The sequence below is a fragment of the Pocillopora verrucosa genome, chromosome 6, assembly GCF_036669915.1.
Source record: "Pocillopora verrucosa isolate sample1 chromosome 6, ASM3666991v2, whole genome shotgun sequence".
Classification (NCBI taxonomy): Eukaryota; Metazoa; Cnidaria; class Anthozoa; order Scleractinia; family Pocilloporidae; genus Pocillopora; species Pocillopora verrucosa.
Window position 1 is genome coordinate 18,715,832 of NC_089317.1, and position 22,553 is coordinate 18,738,384.

The following is a 22,553-nucleotide window of genomic DNA, read 5'->3' on the forward strand; positions in this document are numbered from 1 at the left end:
AGAAGTTACTTAGCTCTGGAAAAATTTGAAAGGAAATCGTCAAACGGGAAAAATTAAATTTAGAAACGGTAATCACTGAAGTAGAGTGAAATATGTTCCCCCTTTAGCCTTTGGTTCCGCTTATTGCTTCCTACGCCTCCCCCGCGCGGAATTATTATGGTCAGCGGCTGTTAAGTGTGAGGAAAACAAAAAAGACTACGTGGAAGTTGATGGTGTGAAGCAGCTGTTAACGAAAAATCGACCCTGAAACTGGACTTTTTCTTGTTCTATCTCTTATAAGACTATTGATACTTGTCTACTCGACATTAGAGACCGCGTTCGTGTTGTTATGACGAATCTCAAATCCGTTAGTCGAGCCGAGACGTCGACCATCTGAAAGGTGCTTTTCATATTTTCACGCGGCGTCCGAAGTTACATCTTGTAAAGACTAAGTGGTTTTATTTTAAAAAGTTTGCCTCGGAACATAGGACTTAAGGATATAAGTATATATCCTATGTTGTGATGTCGGCAGAGGTAAAGAAAATGCCTTCTCAAGAAGTAACTGGAGGAAGCAAGATCGAACTTCGCACTTCGTCCGGTACAGTCATTTGTTTGAATTTCTCAGAGGAGGACCAAGTGCTGCCGAAGATTGTTCGCCTCGTCGACCCAGACACAGATGACACTGCAGTTTTCCGGTCGGAAGATGGAGTTTATCACGAGCTAGATTCAGACTCTGCTGCGAACTTGCAAGAATTTCAACACATGAGTCATTGTCACCATTGCAACTGCAGCGATGGGAACGAACAATCTTCAAACACGAATACCGATGTCCGTAAGGGAGACGAAAGGGGTGATAAACAACGAGAAAAACTACAAAAGATACTTCGGGAAAGGAAGGCGAACAAAAAAGAGGATGAAAATTGCAATGGCCACTGCCATCAGATAATTCAACTGCCGATACAAGGATTGAAACAGTATGTACGAGTTAATTCATCCCAGATGAATGGTGAACACAAAACGAGCCCTTCTAAAGACGGTAATTATAGCAAGGCTATAATCCTTGCGTTTTCGATTTAATTGTTAGATAAAGTATACAAAGTTCTTTGATCGAGGCTACTTTGAAACAGAAAACGCGGGTTATTGCTCACAAACTTCTGTTTTTAATTTTGGTTTGTTTTTTTTTCTTCCGTGGGGGTTCGAATTTTTTCCATAAGATTGTGTAGACAAGTTTTCGTCAACAGAGGCGATATTTCTTGTCCTTTCGTGATAACGACAATCATTTTCTTAACATATTGAAAATTCGTCCTGATTTTTTTTGGGGGGAAAATTACTTCTTGTGTGTTCCATGATTGACCTTGTTTTCTTTTCCATCACACTGAAAGGACAAAAATAGACCCACACAGGATGATGTAGCGGACGCTACAAGTGGCGAGGATGAAAGCTGAAAGAAAGTGCTAAATAAATGGAACTTTAATTTTTTTCTTACTTTTTCCTTCATCTCTTATTCGTCCTTTTTTTCGATCAATAGATTCTTCACCGGAATCAAAGCCAGTCAAAGGTATTCATACGAATATGTCTTTATTTAACGTCTTTGGTTTATATTTCTAAATATTTTCGTCAACAAACAGACTATAAGTTATAAATGATCATGGTAGAAGCTAGTACTACCTGTACCATGGATCACATGCCACAAAGACACGCTTGAAAGAAATCAACCAAAAAGTCCCTTTGTTCTACATATGTTTAATTAAAGTGCCGGGGGGAATTGGTTAAAAATAACTTAAAAGAGGAAGAAAACATTCCTGTCCCCTTCTCCTAAAATACAATTCTGTCATTGCCGAACAGACTCTTTTTTTTCCTTTGAGAGAATATTCATGTATGCTATAATGAAAATTATTAGAGGTGGATGTAAAAATAAAAGTAGGAATATTGTTGGTTTTTCCATAATACATGTACATGCACATGTAAATAACAGCAGAAACATATCAGTTTACGTAAATGATATTTTGAAATGCCCTATATCACTTAACAGTCGAGTTTTTATATTTTTTTAGAAGGTTCTTTGGAAAATTGAACATACATAATTTTTTACATTTTGATTTACAAGGAACAAAAATTAGTCTGACCATTTGATACATAACGGTATAAACAGATAAATTATAATGTTGATAAATTTTGTGGAAAATTCCAAACATTTAAATTTATCTCACGATTTAAATGCTTGTGTTTGTCAAGTCTTAGTTTTCTCTATAGGAAACGATTGCTTCCTTAGCACGTAACATATTTCTGTTTGAAGTTTTTTGCCATAGCTACTAAGTGGTCCTTACTGTAAAATAAATCTAAGTATGGGGTAATTGTCAAGCTTCCTCACCCTCGAATCAAGTGTAAAAGTCATGAGAATGGAGTAAATGATCACCAATTTTAGAAACTTCTGATTGTCAATCAAATTCTCCTTGCCACTATCGTAGAAAATGTAAAGAGAACAGTGTGGAGAAGATTAATACTAATTAAATATTATAGTGTAAACAGTTAATTCCTATTCGGCTTTACCTTTAGTTGATGTTTTCGCAACAACAGTAATATATTGGGTATTACAGTAAATTTTTAAGTCAATGTGATCAGGCTAATGTTAAAAGATATGGTGAGTTTAAAAGTATTTATGACTTACAGCTGATCTTGGAGCAAGTCAGTTTCACCCACTAATTGTGGTCTACTCTTTCTAATGTAAGCTTACTAGTAATAAGCCTCTTAGGCTTATTAACTAAAATGATATATGCACCTTTAATGTGATAACAGTACCACACACCAGATTGGATTTGATTGTGTTGGGTAAATGGTTCCTGGGAGATCTAAGTCAGAATATAAATATTGCCAACTTTGCCTGATACAGGTAGCCAACATTGTTAAATACAATGTAAAAAAAATTCATGTGCTGTTACTTTCATTTTGAATGGTTTTATGCAATGGGATTGAAGCTTGAAATATGAACTCCAACACAACACTTGACTGTGGCTTCGTGTTTGAGAAATCAAATTTAAAACAAAAGTTACATTCAGTTTTTGATCATGGACAGTAGAACAGTTTAGGTTATTGCTAATACATGTGTATACATGTAACTGTGAGATTTGTTTGGCAACAAATATTGTGCTTAGGGTCTTAAGGGTTTTTTCTTTTAATTTTGGGATGGCTTAGGGATCTTCTACAATAAAAAATGTGAATTATTAACCAAATATATCAAACTAAGGCTCCATGTAATTTAATGCCTTGTATTTTAAAATTTGACCTTTTAGAGCAAATACTAATTAGGGCCCACAGTTTATCACAAGGCTAAATTGTTACAGTTGCTATATTTGTGTGTCAGAGAGCTAAATATATTGTGCTGACCTTATCAGCAGATTTAAGATTTTCAGATAATTGTATTTTATACTGGGCATCATCTCTTTTTTTCATTGAGTTATTTTTAAAAGAAATCAAAAGAGTTTGGCTTTTTTAATTGAAAACGATTATTCTTTTCATTTTTCTTTTTTTTTTTTTTGGGTAGTCTGGAAATCACTCCTTTGTAAAGTGGTTGTGCAGCTGCCTTGTAAAAACATACAAATTGAATGTTATGACCATGAGTCTGTTTCTATAGTGCTGTAGGTGCATAAGATATACTGCAAATTATTATGCAATCAAATGACATGACAAGAATCCTCAAAAGTGGATTAAATGTTTTTAGTTATCTTCTTTAGCTGTTAAGAGGGATTTTTAGAACACTTTTTTTTTATATTCTTAATGAATTTATAAAGAAATGTTTTGTCCTAATTATAAAAGGTACTAATTGTACAATATTTAATAACCATTATCTTAATGTTATCATTTTAATACTTCTTAAACAGATACTTTAGATAGATAGAAAGGCAGATAAAGTGGATACCATGTTGTAAGCTTTTTTCAGAATATTTCTCCTAGAGTACATTGAATTGTTAAAAAGGGAATTTTTTAATATGATAATAAAAGAGGAGGGAATTCAACTTTCAATGTTAATTCTTCTACTGCTGCTATGTAAAGATGAAATGATATTTGATCATATATTTTTAATAATCACCCCATTAATTTCTTGCCTGTATCAATTTTCTTACAACAGGGAAAAATATGTTAGAGGAACTTAAGATTCACAAGGAACCAGATGTAAGTAGCTGTTTTTGTTATTATCAATAACGACAATAGTGACAGTTCTTAGGGTGTATTTTATAAATCTCAAATTTGATTGCTTTCTAAAATTGAATAGAAATGATTAATTCAAATAAATTGGAATTAAACACAATAAATAGACATGAACACAGTGTTCAAGAACCCCAACTGGCCAGAGGTAGGCTTAAGTTGACTATTTGCAAAGAGCAGCCAAGGAATTGAACTCAGGGAAAGTGAAAACAAAGCCAGTGTGTGGCATGGCTTAAGGCTTGAACAGTAGTAACCATCACAATCTCACACATGAAACTTGTTCAAATCCTAGATTGAAGTTGTAAACTGTACGACTGTCAAGGTCTCTTGGGCTGGACAAGTTAGCAACAACAGCCACCTTAATGGGTGCAGTTTTGATCTACAAATGTTCTCCAAGGCGTCACCATATAGCTCAATTTACAGGTATTCTACATTTTTTGTTTTGACATGTGAAGTTGCTAATAAAAGAACAATTCAACAGACTAAAATCAAATTAAAGTGGTTTTGGACTACTTGACATGTGACTGTACATAAACTGTTGCTGGTGACCATTTTAGTGCGGATAAAGTTTTGTTGGCTAAATTTTCAAGGGTAGGGGTTACATTGATGACCTTGATTTAACATTCATGTAGCAAGTAGTAACTTCTTCTTTACTACCTCTGTTACTATTATTGTCACCTTAAAACAACATATAATCAACACTGCTACTTTTACTTTTACTGTCCACTGAACTTGATGATGATAAACCCCTTATTTGTTGACTAAAATAGAAAGCTGGTCCGATCACAATTCAAAAATCCCTTTACTCTACATTTTTTCTCCTCCATCCCCTTCCCATTTAAAATGATTTATCCCTGAATTGTCAAAAATACACTTTTCAAAAGCCTGTGTAGAGTTGCAACAAAGTAAAGATTAAACAAATGAAAGATACATGTATGGTCTGTGGTTGCTTCTTTCTTTTTTTGGTTGTCTGATATACATGTATGTGTATGTCACTTAGATTTTTAATTTTTCTCTTGAAACTGAGTTTTTCTTTCTTTTTTTTTCCTGGCAACCATTCTATGGTTTTTGATTGTTAAACAGCAACTCTGAAAAATCTTGAGCTTGTTGCACTGTAGATGGGTGTTGCATTGTTTCACTGTTACCAAAAATAGCTACACTGACTATTGAACATGTAACTGATCATATAATCTTTCCGTTTTCACTTGTAGTGGTTCAGATAAAGAGTTTATTGTTAAGGAACTCAAACCAGGAACACAGTATAAGTTTAGGTAAGTGCTGTGTTAGTGTTGTGAGTTTGAATACCAGTCAAGAAACTTGGCATGATACACAGAGAGAAGGCATGTGTGTAAAATTCGCGGAAAACAGTGCACTCTTCTTTTTAAGTCTTCTGGGTTGCAATGTCCTGTTGAACAACTAGAAAATATTTCAAAAGGGAAATGTCAAATTGAGTGAGTTTTACAGTGAAAGAAAAATCTGTTTATTTTTTTTTTCTGTAGTGCAGGAGATTTACTGGAAGGCCAGTAAAGGAGACTTTTTTAAGGCATTAATTCAGGACCATGAATCGTTGAGGTTTTTTTTATTTATTTACAGATTACAGGCTGAAAAGGAGGGTGACAAGGGAGATTTCTCTCCTGAAGCTCTTTGTGATATGCCCTGTTCAGTTCCATCCACACCTAATCAGCCTCATGTTGGAAATAAAACAAAGACAAGCTTTACTATTAAATGGACGGTCAGTCTCCTAAAATATTTCCTATTCTTAATTGATACATACATATAAGTTTTGATTTGAAATGATTTTCATAAGCTCTGATCTTGTTCAAATTCCCATAAGAGAATTACTTTTATTATTAACAATAATTGTGACGTCACAGTTAAGACCTTGATTTTTAACTGTCAGTGTCTGGGCTGAAATGCATGACAGTACACATAACACAATCCTGCTTGATCCTCTGAGCATGGAAAATGAGAGACACCACAGCAATTAAACTTAGTTTTGTTAAAACAATTGTCACAAAAGGTACACATCACAGTCTTTCAAAATTAAACAAATTACAAACAATAAACTTGACAAAATTGTGCTCTATTATCCAAGATTAACAAGTGTACAGTGAAGATTGGGTGCAAGGTGGGAGTGGAAGTTACGAATTTAATGTATTTTGTGAAAGAGCTGCATTTCATTACTGCTGTCTCAGCAGTTTTGCCTGAGACTGGATCTGTGTGTTGTATGATCTCCAATGTCTCCTTTTTCCCTAACTCCCTCTGCTGTCCCCCAGAAGAAATAATTATATCTTGCATGTTATGGCCGGGAAAAAAAAACTGAGCTATGGTAACAGTCAGTAATAATTTTTCCTTAAATTTTTCTGATGTTCAAACAGTTAACGTATTTGTGTTCATGTTGGCTCTAGGCACCATCAGACAATGGTTCCCCAATCACGTTATACAGACTGGAATGGAACAAGGGTGAGAAGGGGGGTCCCTACACTGAGTGTTACTGTGGGTCCCAGAGACAGTTTAAACTGACACATAAACTACCCCCTGCCACACCTTGTTCATTCAGACTTCAAGCTGTGAATAGCATAGGAGCTAGGTGAGTGCTCTTAACTTTTTCATATCCAGGATTTCAATAGTTGTTCTCCTTACTGTCTGCCATACAATTCTTATGATGTTAGTTTGGAGAACTTGGTATTGAATCAACTAATAAACCCCTAATTGTTCCCTCTAGTAAAGGTCTGAGGGTATTAAATTTTTGAATTGGAATGAATGTGGAAATTCAGTGAGCAAGATGGTAGAAGTGAAGATAATTTGAAAAGTTTATTTTGTGATCGATTGGCTTAATCTAAATAAGTAACATAAAATTGGCCATTGAATAGGTGCTACAAAGAGCAGTGAGCCCATCTTTCATGATGAAGGGTGACATTACTTTCACATTTACCAACCAAATACAGTTGCTGGTAAAAAAAAAAAACAACAACAACACAAAAAAACAGGTATTTGTTGTAGATGCATTCTCAAGCTGGACTGTCATCTCTATCCAGAAGGGGAAGCAATAATCCTGTAAGTTAAACTTTGTGCACAACATTTAAAAAACTTTGATTTGTATGAATTATTTCTTTACAGTAAATTCAGCAAAGATTTGAAGTGTGTCACCAGTGCAGGAGCACCATCTTCACCCTCCCCTCCCACACTAGACAAAGCAGGTGTCAACTTCCTGAATCTTTCCTGGAGTAAACCAGAATCCAAAGGAGGTGAATAATTTTTTTCATCCCTTTTATCTAACATGACATTCAGGTACAATAAAGCTTCTTCTTTTTCCCTGTCCAAATTAAACATTTTGTGCCATACATGATGGCTGAATGGTGTTGAAAGTTAACTGCTTTTGTGGTGTATTTAAGTTTCTCGGTCAAATATGAGTATAGAGTGATTTTTTTAAAATTTGTTTTTTCTTTTAGCTGAAATATCAGAGTATTTGTTGGACATGGAGGATGGTAGTACTGTAAGTTTCTTTTCAATAGTATTTATTATAAGGGGTAATTTTCAAGGTAGAAACTTGGCATGAAAAAGCTTTGTTTGTGGTAAGCATGGAAGTAATGAGTCTTAAAGCATGATATAAAGTAAATTTTTGGGGGTCCTTTTACTATACAGCTTAAGTTTTCTATTACTATTGTTCCAGGGCTATGGTTTCCGTCCGGCGTATAGAGGAACTGAAACAACTTGTGTGATTGATAAGCTTCAAAGAAATACTTGTTACAAATTCAGGGTAAGGCAAAGACTTTCAAGATTTCTTGATCTTTTTGTATTTAGGTTGGATACAATTTTTATGTTCCTGAAAATTGCTGAATTTAACCCTTTAATCTATTTGTTAGCTTTCCCTTGAAGCTGCTATACATTGCCTTGTAATTTAGTGATGAGTATTTGGTGTTAGATCAGGATGACAACCCGTTCCTGTTAAGTTATATTCTTATTACCTGTTTGGTGGATAATATATGGACAGGACTGGGAGAAGTTGCATTTTAATCACTTCTAGGGGTTAAAATGTTAATATCTATAAAAAATACTTTTGAGAACTTTTTAATTGTGTTAAAGGTAATGTCAAAGTTAAGTAAATTCCACAGAGAGCCAATAAAAACTTGAATGAAATAATTCAGTGATTTAGCTAGGGAAATTGTGAGTTATCGAGTGATGACTGGTTTCAGTTAGTGTTGTATCTGATTCAGTTGGACTAATCAGAGGATAAAGTGAAGTGAGCCCAAACTGGGGCAAGTCCAGTATTTAATCATGGGGGTTCAGGGAATTGTTTGCTGAAGGTGAACCCTTGTAGGGGCATACTCCTCTGGGAGATTTTGAAAACTAGGTCTTTAGAAACATGATTCCAGATGATTTGAGGAATGATTTGGGGGTGTGACTAAACCACCCAAGGCACCCCTGGATTTGCCCTGACAATGCAACCCCAGATAACTTGTGATGAGCAGATCATGGATTCACAAACTCATGTGTAACAGTTTGATGTGTCACTTTTTATTAATTCCTGTGCATTTTATCAACAGCTTCTTGCTTCTAATTCACAAGGAAAAAGCAAGTGGAGTGAGACTGTCATGTTTGACACTTGTCCAGAACGACCAGGTAAGTGTACATGAACCAAATAGACCCACTCAGTATCAACCCTTTAAACCCTAAGAGTGACCAGCATCTAATTTCTCTCTACAGTGATACTGCTGAATCATTCAGTAGGATCATGAGAATAAAGGAAATAATCACCAACCTAAGAAGCTTTGATTGTTAAGTGAATTCACCTAGTTAGTTCCAAAGGAAATTTATAGCAAATAGTATTGAGAATGTAGATACTGATGTTAGGGTGTAAAGGGTTAGAAGTAAGTTTTAAATGGGACAGTGGGATGGATTGTGTATCAAGAGATTTGGGTTTGAGGATATTTTTTGTTTTTCTTATCACCTTTCTACCTAACCCTTTATGTTCTCTTTGTTCAGTATGCATATTCTTCATACTGTACTCTATAGATTTCCTAAGGTATTTACAAAGAGAATTTGTGTAACAATCAAGAGTTTCTTTAGTCAGTGATAATTTCCTTTCTTCCTGTGACCCTAATGTGCGATTCAAGGGTGATATTGTGGAGAGAAATTAGATGCTAGTCACTCTGAAGGTTAAAAATGTTTTGATGGTGTAAGGAGGAGTCCTGTTTTGGTCACATCTTGGGGTGAAAAGATTAATGAACTAAGACTTTAAGCCAGGTTGTATTCCTGATCTAAGTTGCTTGCAAAGCATTTGGCCGTCTTGCTTATTAATATAACTAATCCAGGAATCGCCAACAGCTTCCACAAGGCTGACCTTATGTAATTTTTTTTTCCCTTCAGGGCAGCCATCTCGGCCAGTTCTTGAAGGAAAACTTAGATCGTCAGGATTCACTGTTGCTTGGGGTAATTTAAAACTAAGTGATGTGTAGCCATGTACATGTTGCCTCATTATTAAGTGACCTTTCATGTTAACTCAAAAAATACATTCATGATCATGTTAACCACAACTACTACAATTTCCTCAAATATGATTGGGGCATTAGCAGCAGCATTTTTCACTAATTATTCTGTGAAGTTGTAATCAAACAGTGTCATCGGACAGTTGGCTGTAGTCAGACACCTGTAATGGGATAGTTAAAGCAACCAATCATATTAAGTTCACCTGCGTAAATCCAGCAATTACAGAATTGATTACAATAAACATAGCAACAATCATTTACCCCACAAAACTGGAGAATTTTCAAATGGAGAAACTTCTTATTTTAGACATTGTCTCTACCGTAGATGTTTTCTCAAATAGTTGTATTTGTTTTTTGTGGGAAATTATGATTGTTATGATTAATTGGTAACAGGAATTTGTGTCATCCAATTTGTTCTGTAATCAAACTCATGATTGACAAATCAGACTCTTGTGGTGCAGCTGTCTGATTTTTTTAGTCACTCATATGATTACATTCACTCAGCCCTATAACCACTATTAAATGTTTGGTATTTATCATTTATCCCACTGTTATGAACTGTACTTAATCCATTAACTCCTAGAAGTGATTATTACGTAACTTCTCCCTATAATATTCATACATTATCCGGCAAACAGGTAATGAAAATATTCAAACTTATCAGGTAAAAGTTGTCATCTTGATCTAACACCAAATTCTTGTAACAAACACACAAGGAATTGTGTAGCAGCTGAAGGGGAGAATTAACAATCAGATCTTGAGAGTTAAAAGGTTAATGTACATGTACGAATTATTTTATGAACGTAGGGTAAGAAATTTTGATAAGTTTTGTGCCATTTTAGTACCACCAGAGGACATGGGAGGCTCAGAGATCTCAGCTTATGTGTTACAAGCAGATGATGGTAAAGGTAAGGACTTGTGGGTTATTGAACAACCAGACTTTATAGCAGAAAATCTTCAGACCATCAGGACATTAAGCGCCAGAAATGTCTGGACCCACAGTGGGAGTGGGACGGTAGAGGAGGGGCTCCTCCCTTATATAAGCCACGTGGGTACGTGAAGCTGCTAAGAATATGGTTTTAGAGCCATTTTGGTCTGACATCAAGTACAGATTTTGATCAGTATCAGTTGTTATTATCCAACTGCACAAAGTAGAGTACAAAGAGCGTATCTTGCGATATTGTACGGTTATTTGGACAGTTATGTTGTTCTCTAAAAAGACTTGTTTAACCAGTGGGCTGCGCGCGCTACGCTTCTCTGTCCACTTTGCTTTTCCCGCCTTATGAGAAATGAGCAGAAAGACTCCAGAAAAAAGAGCAGTTGGATAATAAATAACTTATTAGATGGTTTGGTGTGTAGTATTACTGAGTATTTTTACTCGTAGTTTGTATTTTACCTCGCCCTACGGCTCGTCAAAATACAGCACAACTCGTGAAAAATACTCAGCGATACTATACACCAAAACGTCTTATAAGATATCTTTTTTTTCGTCAAGAAGCCCTTACTAGCCATGAGTAAGGGCAATATGAACATATTTCTTTACCACTCTGTTTTCAGGAGGGCAATGTACGGAAGTGTACAGAGGTCTAGGGTTTGATTACACCTTTACTGGCTTATCTCCTGGACATCTTTTCAGAATTCGCTTAGCAGCTGTTAGCGATGGTGGTACTAGTGAGGTAAGCTTCACAACAGTATTTGATGAAGTCTTGACCTGCTTAGCAGTGGCTCAGTTCCAGAGGGCGCGAGTGATTCTTGCATTGTGGTAATGATGTTCACTGCCTTCATGTTTCCTTTCAGTGGTCCAAAGTGACAGAGATCAGGACCTTACCAGTTGTACCTGGCCAAGCAAACCCTCCAGTCTTATCAAAATCTAACAAACCTCAGCCAAACACACTTGATCTTCGTTGGGGTAAGTTCAGAGGAAAATGCCTGACACGCAGATGTCACTCTTTCACTTACTGAAGTTTTTTATTTACTTGTTTGTTTGTTTGTTTTCGGGAGAAGAGTGGGGCCTGGTGGTTAGTGTGCGAGACCTCTTGAGGTCACTGTGTTGTGTTCTGGGGTGAGACATTTTGAATCGAATGTCGGTGTCTGAGCAACTGCGCACCTACCACTCCCCTAATCCAACAACAGCAAGCTGATAACAAGTTACAGTGGGGTTAAGTAAGGGGAGGGGTAGGTTAGATGTCAGATACTGACATTTCCCTCCCTACTGTCACCAGCAAACTAACAAAATTTCGGGTGGCAACCTGCTTGGACTGGGAATGTAACAATAATTAAAAACGAACAAACAAACACAAATAAACGAACAAAACAAAGCAAAACGTAGTCTAACTGCTTTCGTTTGACTTTTCTTTTGTAATTTTGTATTCCTGCAGAAATTGTTTTTAAGTCGTACGATGACGCTTTGCAAAATAACAGTCTGAAGGACAATCAAAATATTACGTGCTGTTTCACTCATTTATACCTTAATTGGCTCATTGTAAGTTATTCTGATTTTGCTGTAGATCCACCCAGTTATGATGGGGGTGCTGCTATATCAAGCTATATCATGGAGATGGAAACCCCTGGAACAAAGGGTAAGAAATTCAGGCAGAATATTTTTTTAATGTGATCGTTTGCAATCCTATGTGTCAACTTTCTCCTTCTTTGTCCCTTCTTGGTTAATAAAGGGGGTAACTTTCTAAAGAAACTGTGGTACTGCGTCGGTGGGAGAGTATAACATGGTAATTTAGCGTTATCAGTCGAGTTAAAAAGGCAAATTAGCCATCGTAAAGAGTTTTAAAGGCTATAGTTCTTAAAAACTCGTTACGATGGCCAATTTACGTTTTCAACTCAGTTGATAACACTAAATTACCTTCAAGGTTAACTTTTGTACGGGAGATCAGTCATGACACACCTGTCCAATTGTGATTCTCCAACGCTTTTTTTAGCAGGCGTCGTCCCTAACCCCATCGAAATCATTGTGAGTTAATTGATTTATCTTGCTTAATTAATGGTGTCAAAAATCCTTATGGAGGGTGACTCAGGTGTAACACACACCAGCTGCGCTGTAAAGTTTGTTTATTGTTGTTATGGTTCTTCTAATTACATTTTCAGAGTTCAGAGAGATCCACCATCTTTGCGACAATATGTGTACGGTAGCAGGACTTCTTCCAGGAAGGACGTACTCTTTTAGAGTAAAAGCAAAGAACAAGGCTGGGGTAAGACACAATATTTCAGAACTTCTTTTTATTTTCAACTTTAACACTTTCTTCCAACCGCTAGATTCGATTTCCAGAACCGACGGTACATTTGGGTTCACTTTGCTGCTGGTTCTCGTCCTTGCTCCGATACTATCTGTTCTCCGATTTTCCTCCTCCCACAAAAACCTAAAAACCAAATTCCAATTGCACCTGGAAACATCGGACGAAAAGCACCGGAAAGGACTTTAGTTTGAATGCTCAGTGGCCTCCTGTTCCTTTACTCTTGACTTGGATGTCTTATCTTCGTTCGGTGATGGTTCAAAATGGCTTCATACTTCAAGCCTGTTCTTTCCTTCACTTCTCTTTTTTTCGTGTGTAATCGCTGTCGTACGAAGCAGTCTCAGAAATCTTTCTTTTCATTGTCGACAGGTTGGCAAGGTGTCAGCAGTATCTCACATAACCACTGCACCAGGCTCCCCTGACACCCCAAGAGCGCCGGACACCTTATGCCGCTCGGCTGCAGCTATCATCGTGTCCTGGGAAGTAAGTGATAAAGTTGCATCAAGTGCCTTTTCGATTCATAAAATTGTTTCGGTAAAGCATTTCCAAGCTTAATTAAAATGAACAACGATAGAGGTTTACTGTTGTAACCAATTATGCTCAGAAAACGATCATGATAAAAAGCAATTTTCAATTAAGTGTCGAGAAAAATCTGCTTAGATTGCTTTGGTACTGCTTTACGTCGTTCTGTGATTGGTCCAGAAAACTCGCGGCACTCTCTTAACCAATCATATGCAAAACTGAAACCAGTCACGATTTGGTCGCCCGCGTTTTCCCGCGCTTTAGGGAGTTTGTTTCTACTTTGAGTTCTGGTTATTTTCCTTTCTTTTAATTGGCCGTCGTTGTTATTTTGGTTTCGGTTGTACGACACTCAATAGAAAAGCGCTCTTTCTAATGATCTTTTCTGATTGATTAGAAATTACTGTGTTATCATTGGGTGGTTGTGTCGATTGACAAAACCACAGGTAATACAAAGTGTGTTCAAACGATTTTCGTTTTTGTCTAATAGAGCCCGGCAGAGAATGGTACACCAGTGACTGGATACACTTTAGAATGGATGGAAGATGGGGCGTTCACTGAGGTACCGAAGTAATAATAGTGGCAAGGTTTATTTACTGTAAGTGGTTAGGACGGAGCGTAGAGGACGGCAGTGATAAGAGCGCTCGCCTCAATTACTGGACCTGGGGCCCATTTCTTGAAAGTCCTGGGAAACTCAACGGGCACGAAGCCATATATAGTAAAATCAAAGTTATAACATCGGACAAGAAGAGCCACGTCGTGGACTGTCCACTGCTAAATTGCCATGAGATGGAAAGAAAAAAAAAAAAAAAAGAAAATGAGAAGTCTTTGAGTCGACTCGTATGGAGCTGGAATAGTCGTTAAATAATCAGTTGACATCGTAGCTCATATAGGGCCGACGGCACATTGTATGACCGATTGGTATCGGAAACTCCCCGACTCTTTCACGAAAGTTCCTCGAATAAGATTCTTCTGAATTGAAGAGTCTACATTACAACACCATGCGCATAAGAATATGGAAATTCTCTTTAACTGATAAATGTAAATTTTGCATCTCGTGGTCCGCTCGTGAATCATAGGGGCTTACCTAGAGTGGATTTGTATGTTTTAGTGACACAAGTCAGCCTTAGAGCTGTTTTGAAGTAATTTTTTTTTTCTGTCCAGCTTTACAGTGGCCCAGACAAAACGTGTGAAGTCCGCAAAGGAGTCAGCCCAGCAAGCTTTTATTACTTCAGGGTCAAGGTTTGTTTTTTATAGGGAAATTTTCAATTTAGTGTCGAAAATAATCAAATGCAAAACTAAAATTAATCACGACTTAGTCGCCAAAGTTTTCCTTAGTTTTCCCGCGCTTTAGGCAGTTTGGTTATTTTCACTTTGAGTTCTCATCGGCTCTTAGGTTATTTTCCTTTCTTCTGATTGGCTGTTGTGATTTAGTTGGTTTTGGTGTTACGTCACTCAATGGAAAAGCGCTCTTTTATGCTTCAGTATTAAATTCACCTTTATCTGTTGCATACTGACCAAATGGCTTTTCTCCTCAGGCTCTTAGTGCAGTTGGTCCCAGTCTGTGGAGTCCAGTTAGTACTTGTCAAACCCCGGCCGCCTCACCTTCGGCTGTAACTTCAATAAGAGTGGTAAGTTTGAAAATCAATGCCCTTCTTCTGACGTACATACAATTAGTTCATTCCTTGTTCTCTTTAGTTCCACTTTTGCAGGCATTCAAACTGATAAAAGCACAACAACGCTTCACCTTCGGCTCTTTGATACAACTTGGAATCGACTGCGTTGTGTTTGATCTGATTTCGGTCCGTTCCCCTCGCATCGTTTTTACGTTCACCTTCGGCACTTCTTCGTGCGCCTTTAGTGCAACTTCGGATTGACTGTCTTGTGTGTGATGTGACTTCGGTGCGATCCTTTCTCAGCATTCTTTAGTCTGCGGTGGAAGTGCAGCTTTATCTTATTTGAGCCCTCCACAAGTCTCTGTAGAATTCTACTGATCCCTCTTATTAGCAGTCAATGTTTTATGGGGCCCCCCCTTTAACTCTGTTGGAGACGACTGATCCCCCTCCATTTCCCCTAAAAACCATACGATCCCCCCCAAAAAGACCTCCCGAACCCCACCTGCCCCCCCACTACCCCCTTCCTCAGGCGATGAATATTGACTCTGGTGTGTACGTATATTTCTTTCATTAAGAAAAGGGAAACATTTAACTTGAGCAATTTCCCTTTAGGTACAAAATTCTTCATCTCATGTGAGCCTGCGCTGGAGACATCCGGGAAACAATGGCGCCCCTATTACGTCATACAACGTAGAAGTGGCCGGCTTTAAAAACATCAGTTTTGACGTCAGCAATAGCGAAGGGTCTGAGGCCGAAGAAGAAACGACATCTGTTTATCAGGACTATGACATCAATGAACTTCAACCTAACACTGTTTACAGGTAAAGAGAATTAGTTTTTCATCGTTGCCTAAGGGCCTTGATCTTGGGTTCCACATCTTTGCTGGGAACAAGCTCACTCAAGCCCAGTTCTTGATTCTTGATTCTTGATTCTTAAAAGGTCGTTTAGCAGTTCAAGGGATAAGTCGTAATTCAAGGGGTAAATTTTGGCGTCAACTCTGTAACTCCCTCGGGTGATCAAAAATTCTCCTTACATTGTTAATACGATGCAAGCAAACAAGTGAGAACAAACATGAACATCAATTAGGAGATTATTGGATTATTTGGATTGCAGACAGTAAGGAGAATTACTTATGAGTTCTTAGTAGTGAAAGGGTTATAAATACTATGCTATCCGTTGGATAGTAATTAAAATCGACCACTTTTAATACTGTGAGTAAGTCGTCTTAAAATAAACGAAGCTGTAACGAATTATTAATAACGTTTGTTCGTTTTTGTTCCAGAATTCGTGTTCAAGCTGTAAACAAAATAGGCTGTGGACCATTTAGGTGAGACAAAGTGATATTGTGTTATTTCTTTGTTGAAGATTTTTTTCGGTGTTTGAGTCTCTGGTAGCAGAAGTCAAAAGTGTTTTTCTTTTCATATCTTCCGACACGGGGATGTTAGCTATCAGCCTTTTAGAGTTTATCGGAACTTACAGGAGCCTAGCGGAGTTTTATCGAAGCTTATCGGGGTTTTAGCGGAGCTTATCGGAGTTTTATCGAAGCTTATTGGGGTTTTATCGGAGCTTAACGGAGTTTTATCAGAGCTTATCGGAGCATGGTCTGACCAGAGGTATTACCACTCACTGTCGCACCCACTCCGTCTCCTAAACGTGATGAACCCTATCATTCTTTCCGTGATTTAGTTTGCAAGACTCATGTAACTGTATCCAGCTCCCAAGTTTTAATTTATTATTATTTACTTATTGCAGCGCCACCTTATTTGCGTCCACTGGCGACCTCCCCCCTCCCGCTCCGCTGCTAGAACTTGCCACGCCTTCTTACCAGAGTCTAAAGCTGAGGTGGACGTCACGTGGCACTAATGGCAAGACAGGCACGGCTGGTGTGACGTACAAACTTGAAATGTTGGACAAAAACGGAAGGTTAGTTTCCATACAGAATATAGTGAAATTCTCTATGTTGTACTAGACCGACCCGCCATGGCTGCTGGAGTTTGTCGGAGCTTATCGGAATAAATCGGAGTTTATCAGAGTTAACTGGAATTTATCGAAGTTTATCGGAGTTTATCGAAGTTTATCGGAGTTTATCGAAGTTTATCGGAATTGCGTTTTCTTGACACTAGAGGAGACTTAAAAATAGACGTTTTTTGAAACTTCTGGCTTGCCCTGGCATCCAACGATTAAATATTTTAGCATTTTATACTGAAAGTATTTACAGATTTGTAGCAAGCGCCATAGAAAAGAACTCTCAAATTTAAGCCGCTGTTTGCCCTCTAATTCCCAAGATCAAGTTGTTTTTTCCCCTCTCTAGATGCTGCACATTTTCTTTGTAAATTAGTTAGGAGAATTTGGTGTTAGATGAAGGTAATGATTTCTACCCGATAACTTTGAATATTCTCATAACCTGTTTGCTGGATGATGTGTGGATATTATAGGGAGAATCTACATGTTGATCACTTCTAGGAGTTGAGGGATTAAACTCCTCAACTGCCATCCCCTTCCGAGTTTGATCTAGAGTAAACATACCAAAACAGAACGAGAAGACAAAGCGCTTCCCTCTCTACCACATTAACTATTTTTTCTTGTGTACTCTTTGTTCAGCTTCGTTACTGTCTTCAACGGTCCAACGACATCGCACAAGGTTGGCAAATTACTGGAGAGGACCGAGTATCAGTTCCGTATTCAAGCCAGTAATGACGCAGGGCCTGGGTCCTTCTCTGATGTGGTGTCGTTTGTAACGACTGCGCAGCCACCAAATATAGTCAAAGGTAAGTGTGCTAACCATTGGTCCACTAACCCCACTGGCTCAGTGTCGATGTTTTTTTTTTTTTGTATTATGGTTCTTTCGTAAGGTTAAGTCTTAAGAAAATTCATAAGTTAGAACAAAGGACAAATTCCCATACCCAGTGAAATACACCTGAGAGGTTTTTGACAGAAAAGAAGAATTCTGGGCTACTTGTTGCTCTTACGTCGCGAACTTCATAAGATAATAATAACGACAACGATAATAATTATGAGGATGATGATGGTAGTAATAATAATGATAATAATGATGATGACAATTTAGGGCTTGTATTACGTAAGTTAACATGAATCTGACCAATTGCGCTTTACATGATAATTCTATCATCCTAATCCTCTAATCCCAGTGCCTGTGTTAAACGTTAAAAACAGTACTACTTCATGAAAATTTTAAAATTTCTGCTTAGATCTAATAAAACCTCATTCTGAAATGCATTTAAAATTGGATTGTAAATGTTACATCAAAATGTGTAGTGAAAAGGCAATTATCGGAGGCGAAATGAAATATGATGACCATGCTCTAGCGCTTGCTGCTTTTTTTTGTATCACTTGGTTGAAAATTCGTATATTGAATCGTCTTTATAGGGTTGAAGGTAGAGAACGTGACACCTTCCTCACTGAATGTCAGCTGGGAGGCTGTGCAAACTGTTAAGAAAGGAGAGCCAATTGAATATTTACTGCAGAGTCAGTGTGTTGGAAAGGACCCCGATTTTGTGCAGGTTAGCTTAAACTTACCACATTGTCGGACGAATGTTTTTTACCTATCAGGCCGAAGTTATGAGTGGCGTTAGGTGTTTACTTATTTCTCATTTTCAGGTGTACCAGGGGCCCAATACAAAATTCGAGTACAATTCGCCCCCAGGTTCTGCTGAGGTTCGATTTCGAGTTTGCGCACTACGTTTAATGAATGCTCCGAACCAGTCCCCAGGCTTCATCAAAGGTGTCTTCTCCGCGGTTTCTTCCGCGAGGATTATGACACCGAAGAAGAGGAAGATTTTGGAAAGCAGCGCAGAAAGTGATGATCGCAAACCGGAAATCAAAGAGGCGACTAGGGTAGTTCTAACTGATACGCAATGGGCTATGATTTTCTTCTCGGGGTTTTCGTTGCTGGCGATCATAGTAATCCTTCTGCTGCCTTCTCTTTTGGAGTATCAGATTAGTTAACTACTTTACCTTCAGATTTCTTTTCCGTTCAAAAAAACGTCTCTAAATCATTTTGTAGGGCTTAGGAAAACCAAAGTGACTACTGAAAAGTATTAGTCAGTACCTTTCATTTAAAATGGTCTCTCAGTAAGGTTTCATCGCAGACGTTAAAAAGACCTACGAAGGGTTTTTTTCATCGAAATAAGTAAGACTTGGTCAAAGTGCAGCTTCACACAGCTTTCAGTGAAGTGATTTTAGTTCTATTGGGTCCATGTTGTTTGCTTGGTTCCGGTTTCTCAAAGGATGGATAACGCTATCTGCTGGATATATCTCCATCCTGTGGATGGTGCAGTATGTTTTTGTGGACACTTGTTCACTGGATAGCGATTTATCCGTTGGATAACGTTGTCCGCCCTTAGACAACTGGGCCCTGATGAATATCGGTTAAAAGATGCTATTTGGTTAATTGTGAAAGAAGATTAAACACGGAGGTTGAAGGCAGCGCCTCCAGCAACAGTGATGAACGTCATAGAAAGCGCAATTCTTGTTTACGGGGTAGAACTTTACTGAACTGATTACATATGATGTTTAGGTTTCAATCTCCAAGTTCTTAAAATTACTAAAATTAATTTGATTTTTTTACTGTTGGAAGTAAAGTGGACTTATGTGCGATATTTTTATGTGCTTTTCAGTCTTAAAATTCAACTCGGCTATTAGGCGTATTAAGTTATAGTTATTTTCCGATAGCCAACGTAAGGTGTGCTGAAGGGAAACTAGGTAGCCTCTAGAGGTATTTTAAGTATATCCTAAATCATTTCGATGATAAGAAAATTGAAAACTGGAATTTAAATCATTTATTAGTAAAATACTGGCAAGGCTCTTGTCCGTTCATGTTTCGGGGGATATTCAATGAGAAAACTGTCACGCAAAGTGTCACGCAAAACGTTCTCCTACTGTGGTATAAACTGTGCGTAACCAAGAGAGGATATCATGGAAGAATGGTACTGTTTATATGGAGCCTCGAAGATGCCTTTTGACGTAAAAATAGTCTTAATCAATGATATTATCTCCAAGAGCGTTAATGACTAAGTATGTCTTTAAACAATAATTCATGCAGATCTACACTTTCGTATGTATTGATAAATTTCGTTAAGAATTATATGATGGGTTTGCTTTCAACCCGGCCACTTTAGAAAGAAATCCTATATTCAACGTTTATCGTAATTCCTTTGTTTGTTATGGATTTGGATTGGATTTGGAACAAATTAACTCGTTGTCCTTGAAGAGAATGAAATGTGTGGGATTTGTTATGAGAAAAAAGAATATGAATTTGAGCTTTTTCTCCGGAAACCTGCATCAGTCTTGTAAATGTAATCTTTTTCAGAAAACTTATCGTTGCGATGTATAATGGTATTGTTCCTAACCTCGTTATCCACATTCTTTTGGCTGTTATTCTTAGAGTGTTCTTAGCCTAACTTAGAATATATGTCACTCTTTGGAATGCCGTGTGGACAGTTTCGGCTGCGAAAATTGAAAGCATTTTTCGGTTGTAGGAGTAGGAAAGAAAGGCAAGTGAAACTGTGGAACCTTTAAGTACCAACCCTCAAAGGTTCTCACCTCACCGAAAAATTTGAGCTCACGAATCTTTAATCATGTGTGACTTTGATATTATCGACTGATAATTCTGTAGTTAATGTAGGTTAATTAGTTCTTAAATGTGTGACGTATTGCAGTTAGGCTCGCATCTCCGAGAACGGGTCTTTTGAGTATTTGAAGCATATCTAAAGTTTAATTAATGTCGTAATCATCTCTTAATGAGGCGGTCCGCTATTTTGTGAAGTTCTAGCAAGTACCCCTTGATAAAGTCAGCATTATCGGTGCCCACTCTTAAGGACTTTCTCAGTTTAGTCTGTTTCTTGAATGTCTTCAGTGTCTGCTGCTGATTGATAAATGGTAGATGTCTGGATTTTTTTTTTTTTTGTGAATACCGTAAAGGGAAGGTGAACACATAGAAGAGCGTTTCAATTGAGTGTCGTCAAATAGAAGCCAGAGTAATTACAACGGCCAATTGGAACACAGATAGATATCATGACCAATCAGAAAAGCGGGAAAATGCGAGTGACTAAGTCACGATTGGTTTTAGCTTTGCATCTTATTGGTTGCAAGGGTGACGTAATACAAAGCCAAGCAACCGCGGATTACTCTCGACACTCAATTGGAAATGACGTTATTCACGTATAAAAGTTAGCCAAAGTTTCTCCCACAGATAGATTTAATCATAATTTAGTCTCAAAGGAAATGAAAGATGTTGGTAATTGGAATCGTTGAATGGCTCAACCCACAGAGCGTTAAAGATTATTGAAAATGAAATGCGAAGAAGAGATATATTTATTTTTAGAGATTAAAAACACTGTAAGATAAATAATAGCTAAATTGTACAGAGATTCTCCTCCTATTTATCGTTATATACCTGCACTTTGATCTGTGTCAGTAGTGTTCTACACAAATAAACCGGTTCTGTTGCGATGAAATGAAATGATGTCTTTTGTATTTGTTTGGCAGTTGGATTCGGACCTGTTCTTATCAATCTTATAAACCAACCAGGCACGATTACTTGGACCAATTAGGTCTCCTGTTGGAATGGGTAGTACGTTTCTCGAAGAGAACAAAGCGCAATCACTCCCACCCGGTAATGGCGCGAGAGCGTTCGGGAGACACTCGGGTAATACTCGGGGAACCGAGTATTTATGTGAGAAAGTGGAACTAAATTCTCAGGAACAGAGAGTCCAAACACGTCGAATATTTTAACCCTTTCACTCATGAGATCTCAGAAGCGATCCCGTACAATTGTTATGCTGTTAGTTTCTAGAATTTGTTATTGAATCACATAATATCTCCTCGTTGATATATTTTTATTATCCTCAGTACCTGTTAACTTGATGTTGATTCGATCTTGTAAGGAGATATTACTTCTAGGTTTTAGCTGGAAGTGAAAAGATTTTAAGGAAAGAGTAGTAAAACGAGATCGAGCATGAGCAACCCATAGGGAGATAAATTTGGTTTGATCAACTGAGTTGATGATGTAAATTGGTCACCTTAAAGAGTTTCTTGAACTGACGTTTCAAGCGTAAGCCCTTCGTCAGAGCGCAGGACTGCGCGGTGTTCCGTCGACAAGCCGCAGATCACATTAAAAGAAAGTTGCTAGTAAAGATTAAGTTTATATCGCGTGCACACTGCCGAAGCTCAATTTCTAAAGCTGGGTTTGCTAGGCCTATCCAAATTCAGTTCGACAAGAAACCTTTCTCAAATTAATTTCAAGGCGTGAAATGGAATGAGATCTAAGACTTGCAAAAATTACCAAAAAATTTTTTTATGAACGACCATCTTGCACTAAACCCGCCCCTCATTCCTTTTATCCTTTTTATTTAGGCTAATTAGATTGCCAACGTGAGCCATAAGGAATGAATATGATAGCGAAATTCAGGCCTTCTCGGGATTTCAACCCATGATCTCTGCGATATCGGTGCAGTGCTCTACCAACTGAGCTAACAAGTCAA

The 22,553-nt window shown here is 37.7% G+C and overlaps 1 protein-coding gene across 1 annotated transcript; it reads left to right on the plus strand.

Annotated features, from left to right (window-relative positions):
- The first annotated feature begins 193 nt into the window (after positions 1-193).
- LOC131797594 (fibronectin type-III domain-containing protein 3A) lies at positions 194-21,532 on the plus strand. The gene is made up of 27 exons (XM_059115231.2): positions 194-1,015; positions 1,508-1,537; positions 4,106-4,149; positions 4,475-4,605; positions 5,394-5,453; positions 5,776-5,914; positions 6,591-6,772; positions 7,303-7,430; positions 7,635-7,678; positions 7,856-7,942; positions 8,730-8,805; positions 9,553-9,615; positions 10,514-10,579; positions 11,229-11,347; positions 11,469-11,580; positions 12,179-12,250; positions 12,771-12,874; positions 13,286-13,399; positions 13,926-13,997; positions 14,600-14,677; positions 14,974-15,066; positions 15,664-15,872; positions 16,334-16,378; positions 16,804-16,974; positions 17,653-17,819; positions 18,439-18,572; positions 18,670-21,532. The coding sequence occupies exons 1-27, from the start codon at positions 502-504 to the stop codon at positions 19,015-19,017; spliced, it is 3,402 nt and encodes a 1,133-aa protein (XP_058971214.2). The 5' UTR covers positions 194-501; the 3' UTR covers positions 19,018-21,532.
- Positions 21,533-22,553: the final 1,021 nt, after the last annotated feature.